General features: G+C 39.7%; 1 protein-coding gene across 2 annotated transcripts in view; it reads right to left on the bottom strand.

The window, feature by feature from the left end:
- Positions 1 to 18,667, bottom strand: part of LOC133651598 (RCC1 and BTB domain-containing protein 2-like) — a 309,454-nt gene extending 290,787 nt beyond the window's left edge. The window contains exons 1-2 of one of the 2 annotated variants that reach the window (XM_062049575.1): positions 18,546 to 18,667; positions 10,080 to 10,258 (exon numbers count right to left, since the gene is read on the bottom strand). In XM_062049575.1, the coding sequence (XP_061905559.1) occupies positions 10,080 to 10,242 (163 nt within the window). In that variant the 5' untranslated portion in view covers positions 10,243 to 10,258; positions 18,546 to 18,667. The remainder of the gene's footprint in view (positions 1 to 10,079; positions 10,259 to 18,545) is intronic. The other variant, XM_062049576.1, reaches the window with a different exon arrangement.
- Between the last annotated feature and the right edge of the window lie 1,949 nt (positions 18,668 to 20,616).

The following is a 20,616-nucleotide window of genomic DNA, read 5'->3' as shown; positions in this document are numbered from 1 at the left end:
GTTCAGGTTGCTTCTACGCAATGGATGCATTCCTAATGTAGTACAGTGAAGTCAGTCTTTCCTCTTAAAGTGCTACTCTGATACTACAAAACCCAAAACCAGTGAAGATGGCATAGAAAACAATGATTTGCAAATCCTTTTCAACCCATTTTCAATTGAATAGACTGCAAAGACAAGATAAGTAACGTTTGAACTGGTAAACTTTGTTATTTTTTGCAAATATTAGCTCATTTGGAATTTGATGCCTGCAACATGTTTCAAAAAAGCCGGCACAAGTGGCAAAAAAGACTGAGAAAGTTGAGGAATGCTCATCAAACACTTATTTGGAACATACCACAGGTGAACAGGCTAATTGGGAACAGGTGGGTGCCGTGATTGGGGTATAAAAGCAGCTTTCATGAAATGCTCAGTCATTCACAAATGAGGACGGGGCAAGGGCCACCACTTTGAGTGTTGTTAAAAGGAAAGGCCATGTAATACAGTGGTAAAAATGCCCCTTTGCCAACTTGTTTGCAATGTGTTGCTGCCATTAAATTATAAGCTAATGATTATTTGCAAAAAAAATGTTGTTTCTCAGTTCGAACATTTATCTTTGCAGGGTGTTCAATTGAATATAAGTTGAAAATGATTTGCAAATCATTGTATTCTGTTTTTATTTACGATTTACACAACGTGCCAACTTCAATGGACATTTAGGTTCTAGACCTAAACATTAGATCTACAGGTCAAATTCCCCACAAAATAGACACAGTGGTCATTTTAAACTTGATTTCTGGATGCAGACTTTTGCGTTTAAGCCACATTTTGGCCATGTCTGTATACTCTCAAATTGCCTAGTCTGTGTTTTGGTTGCATCTTAGTTATTTTCTCGCAAATTTCAAATAAATCAGCAAAATACCCTCGAGGGCAGAAAGACTGGCTCAGAAAAAGTTACTCTGTACATTACATGAAGTACAAGTTTTTCTCACTTTTCCCTGCCGTGGTTATACAGGGACTTTGCTCGCGTCCTCCTCGGCTTACAGCACAAACATCAATGGCTACTACATTATGGAGTATTCATAAAATCGTTAAAAAAAATGTGTGTGTGTGTGTGTGTGTGTGTGTGTGTGTGTGTGTGTGTGTGTGTGTGTGTGTGTGTGTGTGTGTGTGTGTGTGTGTGTGTGTGTGTGTGTGTGTGTGTGTGTGTGTGTGTGTGTGTGTGTGTGTGTGTGTACAAACTCAGCCATGGACACGCAATCCAGCATGACACCGAAGCCAAAAAAACGAGAGAAAATGAAGGTAAGCCTATTGTGTGTCCCCTTGTACTGATGTTTTGCTGTTGATGCCACTGATGTTTGAGGAAATGCTTAAAAGAAAATGAGGAAACACAGGCTATGATGTCTATATATTATCACATTTTCTACTCTTTTTTCGTTCATAATATTAACCATATCAATGTTGAAGAAATCATTGACTAAGGCGACAAAAATCTAATCAAAATACCCAAATAATAGTTTAAAAGGGACCTATGATGATTTATCTACATTTAAAACACATCCGCAGCTGGGAAAGGCTCCACTCTGAGAGGCACAAGCGGTAAAAAATGAATAGATGGATGGATGGATAGATAAAACAGTTAATACATACATTTTGTATAGATTTTTCTCCACAGCCACTTTTATTTGAGTCTATCTACAAAATGCTTGCGAAGGTTATCCCAGATTGCAAATGAAACCACCGCAGCATCCTCTACAAAAGTGTAATCATTTATCTTTTAAAAAATGTACTATGTTTCTTTGCATATCTTTAAATTGTCACCGCAATTTTTTTGTCTAGACACAGTCGTAAATTTGTATAATAATAAATAATTTGTATATAGATTCATCTGGTCACAACATTAGGTACACCTGCCTGCACACTTTCCAAACTTTACTAATCACTTATTTTTTTGCTTAGCGATTAGCTTGCTGACTTGCTCTCAGTGTGCAACATGTTTAGCCTGGTCCTCCAGTGACAATGATACTTAAGATACCAAGAAATGCAGTTTATTTGGTGATTATTATTAGCTCTACACTGTGTATGGAGACACACAATTAGCTGCTAGCCGCTTGTTAGTCGGGTGACTATAAATAATGTCAGCAAGAGGGGATAGGAGTTTGTGATTGGCATTAAAGGGTACAGTATGTACTTTTACATGAAAATCGGCCGATTGATTGGCAAATCTCTAGTAAATAGCAGAGCAATACTAGCTAAATTGTTTAAGTTTCGAAACACCTCAACTATACACATTCCCCCACAATTATTTGAAAATTATACTTTGTCCTACTTTTATTTGTCTTTCTTTCACGGTGTGGAGCATAGGGAGAAGTGCTCCCTATGCTAAGTACGTCCACCTTGCCTTGACGTCACAACATAGCTCAGGCCAAAATTAATGAACCATGAACCTTATGATTTGATGCTTTGAAATAGTTTAACACGGGTATCCAACATTGTAACAACATTTATAAGTTAGAAACGATGAAATTCATCATAGGTCCCCTTAAACATTCCTTTGTGTGTCTAATTCGTCTCCAGTACCGTTGATAACATTACACCAAGACAGGGCATCATATTGATTTTGGAGATAAAAAGGGGGCGATCCAAGTATAATTGCTCTACAACAGGGGTGTCAAATTAGTTTGAGCTCATGGGCCGCATGGAGGAAAATCAGTGCACACGCGGGCCGGACTAATAAGTCATGGCATTAAAACTAAAAAATAAAGACAAATTCAGATTGTTTTCTTTGTCTTACTTTGGCCAAAAATAGAACAAGCACATTCTGAAAATATTACAATAAAAATATAGAAAAAAATACCGGCAACGGTAAAGTTTAGATCCATGAAGGATAGAAGAAAGTGAATGAATGTTTATAACTGAATGAATTCACATATGCATAAAAATTTGTTTTCTTTTGTATTATTTTTTTTAATGAATTAAGTAACGTTTAAGACAACCTTTTTCCAAAACACAATACAGAATAACAGGATAATGCATACATTTATCATTTGTTTTCAAAACGGTTACAAAAAAGTGGGACCCCAAAAACTTACTGTGGGACCCCATTTTTATGACTTTTTGAAAATTCCTAGCGCCAACACTGATGAAGTATTGGTGCGTGCAAAACAGCAGCAGGCGGCTGTGGCCTGCGGGCCGGTTCTAATACTAATCAAATATCACTGGACTCTCACTATTATGTTAGATCCACTATGGACTGGACTCTCACAATATTATGCTAGATCCACTCGACGTCCATTGCACCGGTCGCCCAGGGGGAGGGGGGTGCCCACATCTGCGGTCGTCCCAAGGTTTCTCGTTGTCCCATTGGGTTGAGTTTTTCCTTGCCCTGATGTGGGATCTGAGCCGAGGATGTCGTTGTGGCTTGTGCAGCCCTTTGAGACACTCGTGATTTAGGGCTATATAAATAAACATTGATTGATTGATTGATCATCCCGGGTGCCGTTGATAATTCATTCGCGGGCCGGATCTGGCCTGCGGGCCTTGACTTTGACACCCCTGCTCTACAACTAACTGACATAATGGGAAACGACTGCCGGTTTCAATTTCTGTTGCAAAAAAACACATAAGAAACTTTGGTCTGAGAGATGTTTTTGGGTCTGTATATGCAAATTTGCGTGACTGTGGGCATATATAGAGAGAAAGCTCCTCTGCGAACCAACCCAGCCCGAGTATAAGCAGGGATGTCCAAATATACGACAGTGATGTATGCCTTAAATTCAGTCGGCAACTTGGCCAATTGAACACATTAGGAAGAGGCACCTGTTTCCCACCCGTACAAATCTATTAAAAGATAACAGCAACGGCGGCTCCTGCACTATTAGTAAATTATAGTTCTGTCTGCATATGGTGAGAGAGTGGGCCTCCCTTTTAACACTTCATAGTCTTATTAGCAGTCTCACAGTGCCACCCAGTGGCTCATATTGTAGATTATTTGGGTTCAAACTTGAGGTATTTTGACATGCAGTACAGTGAGGATTCATGTGTTTGTCATTTGAGGTCACCTAACAATACCATGGCATGAAGCAAAATGCAATGTTGAACTGACTGATGCATTTCTGGGTCAATAAAGTCAATATGTACTATAATGTTTGAAACAAGCCTTTCTGAGGGGTGTCAGGGCTAGATAGCTGCTGATTTGAGACAATGTGTGCAATATAAAACCATTACGATCAACTCAGACCTACTTTCTTCAAGCAATAACAACAGACAAGTACTCTTAACATGACACCATTACGACATGTCTCGGGTTAAGGCTTCGGTGCAACACATAAATGTGCCTCACATAAATTATCTGTGGGTAAATATTTCTGCATGTGCTGTGGTGGGCATGCATCTGCCCGAGTGTAAAGAGGAGGGGCGCTAAGACCTGTAAATACTTTTACAGCAGGCAATTTGTCACGAGGTGTAAATGTCTCCGATTCCTAACAGGAGTGGGGTAAAATTTACAATCACTCAGGAAGTGACAATGTACAAAAAAGGACCACTTTTTACACTCTCTCATCTCCCTCACACCACTAAAAACCTGTTCATAAATCTCCCCCCCAGACGTCTGCTGTTGTCAGATATCATGCCTTGACAAAGCCGTCTAACCGCCATTGTCTTGACAGAAATATGATATGTGAAACTGCAATGTCACATCACTTAACGTGATTTAGCCTAAGCTAGCGCACACCATTTTAATCAATCAAAACATGTCACCTTTCTCCTGTAATGATAGTAGAGGTAAAGGGTGATCTACTAAGACTCATCCCCGGCTGTTGATTTATGACAACTGCCAGCCAATGCACTAAAAGAGCCTCCTCTCGTCTTGTTTTTGGGGTTTCTATCAAATTGGCAAATAAGTAGGGCAGGGCAGCAGTATACATCATGTCTTGTTTGTAAATAAAAAACGGATGTCTGCTTGAAACCTGCACACAATAGATCTGTTTTCTGGCCTTGCATGTTTTAAATGGATACACCAAATGTCGAGAGTAGGGTTGTCCCGATAACAATATTTTGGTACCGGTACCAAAATGTATTTCGTTATTTTTCGATACTTTGATTCTTTTTAAAATAAAGGGGACTACAAAAAATTGCATTATTGGCATTATTTTAACAAAAAATCTTAGGGTACATTAAACATATGTTTCTTATTGCAATCGAAGAACAATTTTGGCCTTAAATAAAATGGTGAACATACAAGACAACTTCTCTTTTAGTAGTAAGTAAGCAAACAAAGGCTCCTAATTAGTCTGCTGACTAATGCAGTAACATGTTGTGTCATTTATCATTCTATTATTTTGTCAACATTATAAAGGACAAGCTGTAAAAATGTATTATTAATCCACTTGTTCATTTACTGTTAATATCCGGTTATTTTCTGTTTCAACATGTTCTATCTACACTTCTGTTAAAATGTAACAATCACTTATTCTTCTGTTGTTTGATACTTTACATTAGTTTTGGATGATACCACAAATTTAGGTATCGATCTTATACCAAGTAGTTACAGGGTCGTACATTGGTCATATTCAAAGTCCTCGTGTGTCCAGGGACGTATTTCCTGAGTTTATAAACATAATATTAATTTTTTAAAAAGGAAAAAAGATTTTCTGACGATAAAAAATATCGATGTAATCATAGTAGTATCGATGAGATACGCTATTTTGTCAGGTGTAGATCCACCCATGGCGTTTGTTTACATTCAGGAGTGCTATCTTTTGTTAGCGGTGACGCCGGTGAGCTACTGTATCCTCCTACGGTGTGTAGTGAAGCATGTTTAGCTATTCCTCGTCCTGCAGGGATGATACTTGTAAGAAACGTACTTTACTTGTCGCCGTGGAGGCGAGGATTAGTGATTTAGAAGTAGCTAAAACACTGCAGACTGCGAATGGATGTTAGCCGCTAGCTAGCTAGCCGTGTTTCAAAGTACCTCTTCCTGAGGGAGTTTCAGTGTTATAACTTCACCTTTATCGTTAGTTTTTAAGTCAAAATGCATCCATTCTCCTTTTTCTGTCTACACACTGTCTGCTTGTAAGTACTCCGTGATTGTGTGCTGTCGAACATGCTCCTCTGCTCGTAAAACCAGCAATGACACGACGTGACGACGACGCGCCTTCATGCCCGTTAAAAAAAAAGAAGGGGGAACCGGTACTTTTCAAACAGAGTATAGTACCATTTTTGATTCACTAGCACCGCAATACTATACCGGTATACCGTACAACCCTAATGTGTAGGGCTTGCTAATGCACTCAATAGGCAGGCTAGCTTCCTCCCCAATGATCTATTCTATTCTCAGTTCCATTTCGAAAGTAATGGAGAAAATAGTTTATGAACAGGTCGATAGTTACCTTGCTACTAATAAACTCATGTACAAATTCCAATCCGGCTTCAGAACTAACCACTCCACTGACACATGCCTTCTCTATCTGACCGACCACATGAAACATGAGGTGGACGCGGGCAAATACTGCAGCATGGTCATGCTGGACCTTCAGAAGGCCTTTGACACTGTTAACCACGCTATACTGTTGGATAAGCTCAGAGCAATCGGATTTAACAAAACCTCATGGAGCTGGATGCAATCTTACTTGGAGGGGAGGGAGCAGGTGGTAGAGGTGAACGGCACCGTGTCCCCCCCCCCCCCCCCCCCCCCCCTCTCGGTGAGCTGTGGAGTCCCCCAAGGCAGTATATTGGGACCTTTACTGTTCCTAATATACATAAACGACATGTCATCGGCATGCGACTGTGAATTGTTTTTGTTTGCGGATGACTCTGCCTTGCTGGTATCCGGCAAGGACAAGTCACAGGTGGAGAAAATCCTCAGTGCTGAGCTCTGTAGAACTTGCACCTGGCTCGCTGACAACAAGCTATCCATACACTTGGGTAAAACAGAATCCATCCTGTTTGGGTCCCACATCAACCTTAAGAAAGTCAATGACTTCACCATAAAAGTGGGTGACATTGTTATCACCAGGAAAGATGAGGTCACCTACCTAGGTTCCATTCTAGAGGCTAACCTTTCCTGTGATAAAATGGCAACCAAGGTAATCAAAAAGGTTAACCAGCGAGCAAGATTTCTCTACAGAAGCTCCTCTCTGGTCAACAAAAGCACCTTGAGGATTCTGGCGGGAACTCTCGTTCAACCCTTTTTCGATTACGCATGCACCTCCTGGTACCCTAGCACCTCCAAAACCCTCAAATCTAAACTCCAAACATCTCAGAACAAGCTAGTCAGGTTACTTCTAGACCTCCACCCCAGATCCCACCTTAATCCTACCCACTTCTCTAAAGTGGGCTGGCTCATGCTGGAGGACAGAGTTAAACAACATGCACTGAGCCTAGTCTATAAAATCCACTACACCTCCCTGATACCGAAGTACATGTCAAACTATTTCCTTAACGTAAATGACCACCATAACCACAACACCAGGGGGAGCTCCACTAACCACGTTAATCCCAGATTCCGAACTAACAAAGGTCTTAACTCATTCTCTTTCTATGCCACATCAATGTGGAATGCGCTCCCAACAGGTATAAAAGAAAGGGCATCTCTATCCTCCTTCAAAGCCGCAATAAAAGTACACCTCCAGGCAGCTACAACCCTAAACTAACACCCTCCCCGGATTGCTAATAATCAAATGTAAACAATCAAATGCAGATACTTTTTCTTATGCCTTCTGATCTCTCTCTCTCTCTCTCTCTCTCTCTCTCTCTCTCTCTCTCTCTCTCTCTCTCTCTCTCTCTCTCTCTCTCTCTCTCTCTCTCTATGTCCACTACTTACTGTCCATATCCTACCCCCCCCCCCCACACCTCTGATTGTAAATAATGTAAATAATTCAATGTGATTATCTTGTGTGATGACTGTATTATGATGATAGTATATATGATAGTATATATCTGTATCATGAATCAATTTAAGTGGACCCCGACTTAGACAAATTGAAAAACTTATTCGGGTGTTACCATTTAGTGGTCAATTGTACGGAAGATGTACTTCACTGTGCAACCTACTAATAAAAGTCTCAATCAATCAATCAAAGTCATGACTAACCAAACTGCGGCCCATCAGTCTTCAAAAGTGTATCTAGAAGATTGTCCAATCGCGTGTTTTAGCCTAAAATTGGTCCCTTGTTGATTGGAGTGGAGCAATCCTGCTGCCCTCTTGTGGGTGAATATAGAATTGATGGTCTACGAATTTCATGTGGAAAAAATCTAAAGCACGGCATCAATATATATGACCCAATCCAAACAACCTTCCCCACTCATGGTGTAAATTACCTATAATCAACAAATAAAGTATACATACTTTATATAAAACACCTTCTGCTCATTGAACTTTGTTACATTATAATAAATGTTCAAACACTATATATAATTTAAAAATTACACATATATAAATTCACTACAGTGCATGATGGGTGCAAAACACTCTCTCCACACTTCCCCGTGTTTGGCGCATTTTAGCTGCTTGATCTTTCTGATTGATTCCAAAACTTTCAGGAGATCATCAGGGAAGTACAAACAAGGTAGCAGTCAAACTTTCACATACTCATACTATTTCTCGGTCCGAATCGCTCTCGCTGCATTGAAAACAATGGGGAAATGTGAGGAGCCTTTCAACCTGCGACGTCACGCTACTTCCGGTACAGGCAAGGCTTTTTTTATCAGCGACCAAAAGTTGCGAACTTTATCGTCGATGTTCTCTACTAAATCCTTTCAGCAAAAATATGGCAATATCGCGAAATGATCAAGTATGACACATAGAATGGATCTGCTATCCCCGTTTAAATTAAAAAAAATCATTTCAGTAGGCCTTTAAGTCTCTAGACCAGACCTGGGCAAATTAAGGCTCGGGGGCATGCGGCCCGTTAAGCTTTTCAATCTGGCCCGCCGGACATTCCCAAATATTTTTTTCCGATCTTTAAGATGGAAACTGTAGCCGCCATTATGATGTGCAGTGATATTTTCAAATGACCGTAAGTCTTGAACTATACAACATATTTCAATGGTTGGAATCTGCGCTTTTGCATGATATACTAGTTACTATGGTATTCTAATTAGTGACTATGGTCATCTAATTAGTTACTATGGTAATCTAAGTCACAGCAGCTCAGGCGAGGCACTTAGCAGTGTGGGTGTGGAGCATTTCCACAAAGTGTTTCCAGAGCGGTCAGCCTGAAATGCGAGTGTCAGGGACAGATGCGGAAGGAGATTTTTACAACAAAGTTCTAAAGCTTAGTGATATATCAGATATATCAGTTTGTAAGTGGGTTTATTTTTTACCCTTCGTGTTCATATTTCGCTGTGTTTGTTGCATTTTTGTTGCGTTTCGCTTGGTTGTAAAATATGTCGATCGAGAGGGGGTGTGACGGTCATATGTTGTCAATATTCAGTGTTTTATCGTTCATAGTTAGTATTGTAAATCCCACATTTTTTATTTTCATGTACATTCTGGGTGTCTCATTAAGTAAAAAATGTAGAATTTCATTCTATTTTTTAAGGCGGTCTGTCATAACGTTTTAAGCATTCAATCAGACATTATTGTGAGGTTTTGTATTTGTGTTTGTATTAGTGTTCCAGACACATTTTTTTTCTCTAAATTTGGCCCCCCGAGTTAAAGTAATTGCCTGCTCTCTATCAACTTCAGATTTATCCGTCAATTATATGTTTTTATTATACTTTTATGTTTGTTTGTTTGTTTGTTTTATGCCGTTCTTGTCATAAAACCTAATTTTTATATGGCAAACACACAAATTTGCAATATTTTCGCCGACAAATATTTCTAAGTGGAATATTTAAAGTGAAGTACTTAATAACAACATTGATTTTGATGTGTTATTATTTTTTGAGCAAAGACAGGTTTAAAGAAAAAAGTAGCCTGTATAGCAGAGTTGCGTTATTACAGTCAACACTGCAACTTTTTCTCGTTACATTTCACCTGTTTCCTCGTTTATTCCACTTTTAATGTTTTTTGAGGTTTTTTTGTTGTTTAGTCTTTAATGGCATTTTTAGAATAGGGCCGCACTTTGAACACTTGTAGTACGTAAGTAAGGGAACTATACCTGTGACCACCACGGAGTGGGTAGACCCACATGCCATCATCTTCACCCTGCCCAGCCCTCCTTCTGTGAACTCTGCGAGGTGGGAGTCCTCAGGGGTGATGTCACCTGGTCTGCCATGCCCGCTCTGGCCCAGCCCTCCATTGCCCCAGCACAGCAGATCCATCGTCAGTTAAACCTAACTGGATGCAGTGAACAAACGCCGATTAGTTCCTATTCATTTCGGGTTGACATGATAAAGAACCAATATTGTTCTGGTCATTAGCATTGAGTTCACCTGAAGCCGAATTAGTAATAAACCATGAATGTGATACAAATTCTTCTAAACGTGTTTATTTCTGCCCTAATTAGAATGTGACCCTGCACACACACACACACACACACACACACACACACACACACACACACACACACACAAAAACTGTGCGTGAGCACACACCAACCCCACAGCAATATAACCGACACCATTCCATCCGACTGATATTGGAATTTTCCGAAAGAGCAAACCAATAGATAACCCATTACAAAACTATAAGAGATCAATAGCTAATTTCTTGGCATTGATTACCCCTCGGACATTTAACATTCACCGTGTGGCCGCGGTGTGTGTTCCGCCCGCCGACATCCCCATTGGCTCTTGCAAGTATTAAAATTATCGATTGAGACAGAGGACTAAAAATGTCAAGCTGTTCATTAATCTTAATAAAGGCTGGACTTGACCACAGCGCCCCCTCTCTTTGCACAAACAGAAGCACACATACAAACACATGTCCGAATAGGCATCCTCTGTCGGCTGTGATTTAAGTCCTAACCACCAATTAAAAAAGAACGGCGTGGCGAAGTTGGTAGAGTGGCCGTGCCAGCAATCGGAGGGTTGCTAGTTACTGGGGTTCAATCCCCACCTTCTACCATCCTAGTCACGTCCGTTGTGTCCTTGGGCAAGACACTTCACCCTTGCTCCTGATGGCTGCTGGTTAGCGCCTTGCATGGCAGCTCCCGCCATCAGTGTGTGAATGTGTGTGTGAATGGGTGAATGTGGAAATACTGTCAAAGCGCTTTGAGTACCTTGAAGGTAGAAAAGCGCTATACAAGTATAACCCATTTATCATTTATTATTTATCATTTAAAATATTCATATCGACTATCCTAGAATATCGCCTACAATTAATTAGTCAGAACTGTCGAAATAAGGCATGTCGGCAAATGGATTAGAAGGCTAATTAATCCTTAAGAATCCTGTTAATTGTGCGGAACTGATTGGAGATCAATTAGCAAAAGCTGCAACCAACAACGGCGCTGCGGATTCAGTCTCAGCTGGTCTGAGGTCCAAATAAATCAAGACATTACAGAACTCTTGTCAATACAACACTGGAGTTGCGAACATCCAGAGAACTAGATTTACTTCAAAATGTGACTTTTCTTCTGCAACATAGTTTAAGGGTTTGCATTGTTGAATTACCTCGATCAGACTGACCCGTGCCCACGTGTTCTTGCTTCCCTTGCTGGCGTGCATTGACAACTTTCTCCCACCACCGCTATGTTTGCCCCCTGTCGCCCTGGCTCCATGTACCCCTCCTCTTGTCTATGCACTCGGCACATTGGCAGGGTTACGGTCTCCATGGCACCCGTTGGCAGGAAATAAACATTGAGCTAATGTTTTCTGAATTGAAGTTAGCTATAAACAGAGCGGGAGACTGGTCAAAGGCATATACCATATACTGTATATGTGCCGTGCATATGCATGTAAAGCAGGGGTGTCAAACGTACGGCCCGAGGGCCGGATTAGGTTTTATAGGGCCCGCGGGATGAGTTTGCTAAGTATAAAAATTTACCAGAAATGTTTTAATAAAATAAACTGCTGTTCTAAATGTGTCCACTGGATGTCGCAATAGCAATTATTTGTATCTTTGTATATGATGCTACATATAGGGATGATGTTCGAAACCGGTTCTCCCGGTTGTTCGATAAGAAAAGAACCGATTCCATGGACTCAAATCTCTTTTTGAGAACCGGTTCCCGTTATTGAGGCCACTATAGTAAAGAAAAAGAGTTGGTTCTTTATTAAAATCGCTGGGAACGAATCACTTCCCACAGAAAAATGCCCTTCTGGGACATCACAGGAAATGACGTAGCTCAATCTAATGACTGAGCTACTACATTTCCTGTGATGTCACACAAGCAGCAAAAATAATGGACCGGAAAAAACGCCTCAAGGCATGGATTCATTTTACAAAAAAATACGACAAGGAAACGACAATATGCAATTATTGCCAGGCTTCGCTCTCATGTAAGGGGGGAAGTACAACAAGCATGTTGAAACATATTCAGGCCGTACATAACCTGAAGGTTAGAGAAAGGTGTCGTGGAGAAGCAGCAACAGAGATGACGAAGCACGCCCCTCTTCCTCTGCTTCAAACCTGCAGCCCCAGCTCCAGTGATAGTGGCGGTGAGTAACTAACGTTAACTGTTGCCGGTTAATTTCCATATTTGCTCACTTGTAACCTTTAGGATAAAATAACATTACCTGTTATGTCAACCAGGACTGCAGTAATGTTAGCTAGACTAACGTTACCTAAGCATAGTCAGTGGCTAACGGTAACGTTAACGTTAGCCTTTTTGTATGTGTCTGATAACGTTAACGGTATCTTGTAGCCTACACCACTCCAGAGTTTGCAGGTCTGTCTAATAAACTAGTGCTTTCTTTCTTTCTTTAGTTTATTTTGTGCATGAACACACTTACAGCATAACACATCACAGTCTCATATCATTTCACTTTACATCATGTCCGAAAAGGAGTAGGAAGAAGTAGAGATGTCCGATAATATCGGCCTGCCGATATTATCGGCCGATATATGCGTTAAAATGTAATATCGGAAATTATCGGTACCGGTTTTTTTATTGTCGGTATCATTTTTTTTTTGTTTTTTTGTTTTTTTATTAAATCAACATAGAAAACACAAGATACACTTACAATTAGTGCACCAACCCAAAAAACCTCGCTCCCCCATTTACACTCATTCACACAAAAGGGTTGTTTCTTTCTGTTATTAATATTCTGGTTCCTACATTATATATCAATATATATCAATACAGTCTGCAAGGGATACAGTCCGTAAGCACACATGATTGTGCGTGCTGCTGGTCCACTAATAGTACTAACCTTTAACAGTTAATTTTACTAATTTTCATTCATTACTAGTTTCTATGTAACTGTTTTTATATTGTTGTACTTTCTTTTTTATTCAAGAATATGTTTTTAATTTATTTATCTTATTTTACTAATTTTTTTAAAAAGTACCTTATCTTCACCATACCTGGTTGTCCAAATTAGGCATAATAATGTGTTAATTCCACGACTCCATATATCGGTTGATATCGGTATCGGTTGATATCGGTATCGGTAATTAAAGAGTTGGACAATATCGGAATATCGGATATCGGCAAAAAGCCATTATCGGACATCCCTAGGAAGAAGTAAAGCTTATTTAATCCTACCCCTTTCCCACTTCAGAGCGTTTACAAATATATACATCATTTACTGACCTTTTTATAATAAAATAACTTCTGTGAATTAGTATATACAACAGTTGTGTAATATGTAATTAATTAATTCAGTCATTATTAATATACTGAGATGAAGAATATCTTATTTTCAATAAGGTTGAAAGTATTTCTCATAATTCTTCTTTGTACTTTGTAAGCACTATTAATTTGAACAACCTCTTAAAGTGGATCATATCAGTACAATGTTTAACATCATTACTTAATCCAGTCCATCATTTAATTTCACATACTAATGCTAAAGACTTAATGACAGACACCCTAGTCTTCACATTCAGCTAATATCCCCCCTAATTCTATGCTGTGTCTGTCCCTCATTTTCCCTCCAGGACAAGGACGTGCAGTCATTCCTGGAGGAGGCCGCACTGATGGACCCCAGAAGGTTTCGATACAGACTGGAGGAGGATGTTGTCAAACCTATCTGTGTGTCCAAGCTAGTTCCATGCCAAGTGAACGGGTTTTTTCCACCGTTGGCGACACGATTAGCGAAGAGCGGGTCAGACTGGGTCCTGAAAAGCATACATGCTAATTTTTTGGAAGAAGAATTGTTGATTAATGACTGTGGCGTTCTTAGTGTCATAGTGTGTGTAGTGAGTATGTTCCAATAGCAGCAGAAGTGCATTTTTTGGAGATTAAAGATTAAAGTACCAATGATTGTCACACACACACTAGATGTGGTGAAATTTGTCCTCTGCATTTGTCCCATCCCCTTGGGGAGAGCGGTATTATTTTCAGTTTTGTGCCCAAGGGACTGATTTTATTTAACACTATATTATTATTTATACACCTATAGTGATCACAGAGACAGGTTGGTTTTGTGTTACTGTATATACCGTAATTTCCGGACTATAAGCCGCACCTGACTATAAGCCGCACCAGCTAAATTTAGGGGAAAATACAGATTGCTCCATATATAAGCCGCACCCGACTATAAGCCGCAGGGTTTTGATGTGTAATTACCGTAGTATATAGGGGTTCTTGCTACCACGGAGGGGATTGTCGGGACAGAGATGACTGTTTGGGAACGCAAAGCGTCCCATTTATTAACAATAAATCTTTCAATCATTCAATCAAACTTTCACATCTTTGACATGGCGAACAGCATTCGTGCAGAGTACAAATAATACAACGGTGCAAAGTAATACAAAGTGCTCGCCCGTACGTTATCAAAATAACCAGCCTACCGGTATATGAAAAGTCAGTCTTTAATCATTGTGTCATCGTCTTCCTCCTGCATACTAAAACCACCGAAATCCTCTTCGTCGGTGTCGGAGAAGAACAGGCCGTAAATAAGCCGCACCCTTGTATAAGCCGCAGGGACCAGAACGAGGGGAAAAAGTAGCGGCTTATAGTCCGGAAATTACGGTATTTGTTTTTCTGAAAAATCCCACTTAATATACTTTGGCTAACAACAGTCAATATTTATTTATTTTATTTATTTAGAGGGGTAAGAGTCAATATTTATTTATTTATTTTATTTTATTTTTTTCTTATAAAATAAATGTGAGCTTTTGTTAAACCAAATATTGTGTTTTTTTCCATATACAACAACGTATCTGGATTCGATAAGAGAATCGATAAGGAATCGGTTCGATAAGAGGATTCGATAATGGGCTCAAACTCGATAATTTCTTATCAAACATCATCCCTAGCTACATATGTACAAAATAAACCACATGATGTTAGTACATCAGTCGAGGAAAATGATCAAACGACATAAATAACATAATGTAATTTGATTTTGATATAATTTTCTTATCTTGATAGATTGAAAATTAATGCCAATGAGTTAACTGATGAACATTATCACATCATTTATTCAGAAAATATAAATAACGACAAATAAAGATAGAATACAATTAATTGCAACATGTAAGTGTAAAAAAAAACCATTATGATTTGTACAATTTCAGAATGTGCTTGTTCTGTTTTTAAACAAAGAAAACAATCTGAAGTTGTCTTTATTTTTAAGTTAACGTGTCGTGATGTTACCAGTTCAGCCCATTTGGGAGTAGATTTTTCTTCACGTGGCCCCCGATCGAAAATGATTTTAAGACACCCCTGATGTAAAGTAACCCAAAACATTGCCATGTATGTCATTCAACCAGAAAAAACACTTGTGCAAGCATAAATTACGTTCTAACGGCCTTATGAATGGGTACCTTTCATATTTGAATTGATACGATACCAAAGAATCGATACTGGTACTCAAAAGTACCCATTTTTGGTACTTTGGTGTGTGTTTCAGTGTGTCAACAAATGTTAATTGTCAAAAAAATAACTTAACTTCTTCTATATTAGCATGCTAACATTAACCTGCTAATATTTTATGCTAACATTGTTGCTATTTTTATTTGTATAAACCTAAAAGGAATTCTCTTCTCTTTAAGAAGGGGAACCGGAGGGTGTGTTCCAACTATCGTGGGATCACACTCCTCAGCCTTCCCGGTAAGGTTTATTCGGGTGTACTGGAGAGGAGGCTACGCCGGATAGTCGAACCTCGGATTCAGGAGGAACAGTGTGGTTTTCGTCCTGGTCGTGGAACTGTGGACCAGCTCTATACTCTCGGCAGGATCCTTGAGGGTGCATGGGAGTTTGCCCAAACAGTCTACATGTGCTTTGTGGACTTGGAGAAGGCATTCGACCGTGTCCCTCGGGAGGTCCTGTGGGGAGTGCTCAGAGAGTATGGGGTATCGGACTGTCTGATTGTGGCGGTCCGCTCCCCTTACGATCAGTGCCAGAGTTTGGTCCGCATTGCCGGCAGTAAGTCGGACACGTTTCCAGTGAGGGTTGGACTCCGCCAAGGCTGCCCTTTGTCACCGATTCTGTTTATAACTTTTATGGACAGAATTTCTAGGCGCAGTCAAGGCGTTGAGGGGATCCGGTTTGGTGGCTGCAGGATTAGGTCTCTGCTTTTTGCAGATGATGTGGTCCTGATGGCTTCATCCGGCCAGGATCTTCAGCTCTCGCTGGATCGGTTCGCAGCCGAGTGTGAAGCGACTGGGATGAGAATCAGCACCTCCAAGTCCGAGTCCATGGTTCTCGCCCGGAAAAGGGTGGAGTGCCATCTCCGGGTTGGGGAGGAGACCCTGCCCCAAGTGGAGGAGTTCTAGTACCTAGGAGTCTTGTTCACGAGTGAGGGAAGAGTGGATCGTGAGATCGACAGGCGGATCGGTGCGGCGTCTTCAGTAATGCGTACGCTGTATCAATCCGTTGTGGTGAAGAAGGAGCTGAGCCGGAAGGCAAAGCTCTCAATTTACCGGTCGATCTACGTTCCCATCCTCACCTATGGTCATGAGCTTTGGGTTATGACCGAAAGGACAAGATCACGGGTACAGGCGGCCGAAATGAGTTTCCTCCGCCGGGTGGCGGGGCTCTCCCTTAGAGATAGGGTGAGAAGCTCTGCCATCCGGGGGTAGCTCAAAGTAAAGCCGCTGCTCCTCCACATCGAGAGGAGCCAGATGAGGTGGCTCGGGCATCTGGTCAGGATGCCACCCGAACGCCTCCCTAGGGAGGTGTTTAGGACACGTCCAACCGGTAGGAGGCCACGGGGAAGACCCAGGACACGTTGGGAAGACTATGTCTCCCGGCTGGCCTGGGAACACCTCAGGATCCCCCGGGAGGAGCTGGACGAAGTGGCTGGGGGGAGGAAAGTCTGGGCTTCCCTGCTTAGGCTGCTGCCCCCGCGACCCGACCTCGGATAAGCGGAAGAAGATGGATGGATGGGTTATACTTGGTGACAGCTTAGAAGCATGCTAACTTTTCCTATGTCATCATGCTAACCTTAGCATACTGACATTACATGCTAGCATTTTAACTAATTATATTTGTAAAGGTAAAGGGGTTATACTTGTATAGCGCTTTTCTACCTTCAAGGTACTCAAAGCGCTTTGACACTATTTCCACATTCACCCATTCACACACACATTCACACACTGATGGCGGGAGCTGCCATGCAAGGCGCTAACCACGACCCATCAGGAGCAAGGGTGAAGTGTCTTGCTCAAGGACACAATGGACGTGACGAGGTTGGTAGAAGGTAGGGATTGAACCAGGAACCCTCAGGTTGCTGGCACGGCCACTGTCCCAACCACGCCCCACCGTCCCCACCGTCCCCATTTTGTATAAACCTAAAAATAATGGCTTTCAATACTTGGCGCCAGCTTAGAAGTATGCTAACTTTTCCTATGTCATCATGCTAACCTTAGCATGCTCCCATTATATGCATGCTGTCCAATTGTTTTCTTGTTTTCTTACACTTCTGTATCTCATTTTAAAGTATTACATAGTAGACTTTGCAGGCCGTTGCAAATTCAAGATGTGTGTTGCCTTAGCCAGGAAGTGGTCTTCTTTGCCATTAAGTTGAAGGTGCCAGTCTTTTATTTTCTTTAGCCCTCCAAAGTGTTTCTATTGTATTTGTTGTACACAGTAAATGTAATGATGCGGACACGTTTGTTACTGGATACTTTCTAATATGCGTCTGCCTTAGAGACTTTGTATGTGTAAGTAATAAGCAACTATTATTATTTGATACTTCTTTACAATGACAAATGTTGTGTTTTAGACTGCAATATTGTTCAATTAAGAACACTTATTATTTATGTCTGGGTTGCGTGCTTAGCTGTTGCGTAGCTGCTAGTAGTATAGCCTACCGTAACTAGTATAGACAATACACAGATTGCACATGTTACTGCATTGCGAAGTGGACCACTTTCATTAAATTAACAGTTTGAAAACCGGAACAACCATTTCAAAATGATGTGTGCACAAAAGCCTGAGGGATTTGACATAATGTTAGCAGTTGCATAAATAGTCAACAAAGATGTTTAGTAAGCACTCACCTGATAAAAAAAAAAAAAGGAAACTCTGCAATTATAGCACAATAAACAACTGCTAACATTTACTTACCGCTTTAGTTGACACTTTTTGTGGAGTAAAGACTGGAATTATGCAGCGTGATGGCGTCTTGAACGTCCTCTTTTGGTTTGATTGACGTCTGGCAACGATGTTCCATGACCATTACTGCCCTCTTGCAACCTACAATGGAACTGCAAGAGGGGAATTATATATAACAGTATATTGTAGATGAGTTCATACAGAACGCAGTACATTGTCTAAACTCAGTGCTTTATCTAACAATATTTTATAATAATTTGTATTGAATTAATTTCTTTATTTTTTTCAAGTGAGAACTAGACTACTAAATATGCTCAAATATAGATGTAAAAAGGTGAAAGGTAAAAAAGTTCAATAGGGTTTGTCCAAACATTTTCTACCAATGGCTGCAAACGGAAAAATCTAAGTTTGTATTTATTTTTGTATCTCTAAAGCTATTCTGTACAGCAGAGGTCTTCAAAAGATTAAGTAGACTTAAAAAAAAAAAATGTTGCATGTCCCCGCAATTTTTTTCACAACTCACTGTATTGCAGTTTAGAAATGGCAGTGGCGTGACCACGCTACTGACTGTAGCTTAACAGGTTTAAAATGAAAACATGAATGAATAATTATATTATTGTATTAATGTTGGCATATTAGAATAGCAAGCAATTGGCACTGTATTTGCCTGTTATAAAATATATATATATATATATATATATATATATATATATATATATATATATATATATATATATATATATATATATATATATATATATATATATATATATATATATATATATATATATATATATATATATATATATATATATATATATATATATATATATATATATATATATATATATATATATATATATATATATATGTACATATATACACATACATACATAAATACATATATATGTATATACAGTATATACATATATATATATGTATATACATATATATATATATATATATATATATATATATATATATATATATATATATATATATATATATATATATATATATATATATAGTACGTATGTATATATACATATATACACATATATATGTATATTCATGTATATACACATATATATATATATATATACATTTATGTATATATAAACGTATATATATATACATATATATACACAAACACATATACAGTATATATACAGTATATATACAAAACTCAAAACCAGTGAAGTTGGCACATTGTGTAATTCGTAAATAAAAACAGAATACAATGATTTGCAAATCCTTTTCAACTTATATTCAATTGAATAGACTGCAAAGACAAGATATTTAATGTTTGAACTGAGAAACGTAATGTTTTTTTGCAAATAATCATTAACTTAGAATTTAGTGGCAGCAACACATTGCAAAAAAGTTGGCACAGGGGCATTTTTACCACTGTGTTACATGGCCTTTCCTTTAAACAACACTCAGTAAACGTTTGGGAACTGAGGGGACCAATTTGTGAAGCTTTTCAGGTGGAATTCTTTTCAATTCTTGCTTGATGTCTCCGTTGTGGTATTTTAGGCTTCATATTGTGCCACACATTTTCAATGGGAGACAGGTCTGGACTACAGGCAGCTGAGTCTAGTACCCGCACTCTTGTATTATGAAGCAACACTGTTGTAACACGTGGCTTGGCATTGTCTTGCTGAAATAAGCAGGGGCGTCCATGATAACGTTGCTTGGATGGCAACATATGTTGCTCCAAAACCTGTATGTATGTTTCAGCATTAATGGTGTCTTCATAGATGTGTAAGTTACCCATGCCTTGGGCACTAATACACCCCCATACCATCACTGGCTTTTGAACTTTGCGCCTATAACAATCCGGATGGTTCTGCTCATTGGCCTAGTGGTTAGAGTGTCCGCCCTGAGACCGGCAGGTCATGACTTCAAACCCCGGCCGAGTCATACCAACGACTATAAAAATGGGACCCATTACCTCCCTGCTTGGCACTCAGCATCAAGGGTTGGATTTGGGGGTTAAATCACCAAAAATGATTCCTGGGCGCGGCCACCGCTGCTGCTCACTGCTCCCCTCACCTCCCAGGGGGTGATCAAGGGTGATGGG

This window comes from Entelurus aequoreus, linkage group LG06 (genome assembly GCF_033978785.1).
Source record: "Entelurus aequoreus isolate RoL-2023_Sb linkage group LG06, RoL_Eaeq_v1.1, whole genome shotgun sequence".
Taxonomy (NCBI): domain Eukaryota; kingdom Metazoa; phylum Chordata; class Actinopteri; order Syngnathiformes; family Syngnathidae; genus Entelurus; species Entelurus aequoreus.
Note: the sequence above shows the minus strand (reverse complement) of the source record. Positions and strands in the feature narration are given on the sequence as shown.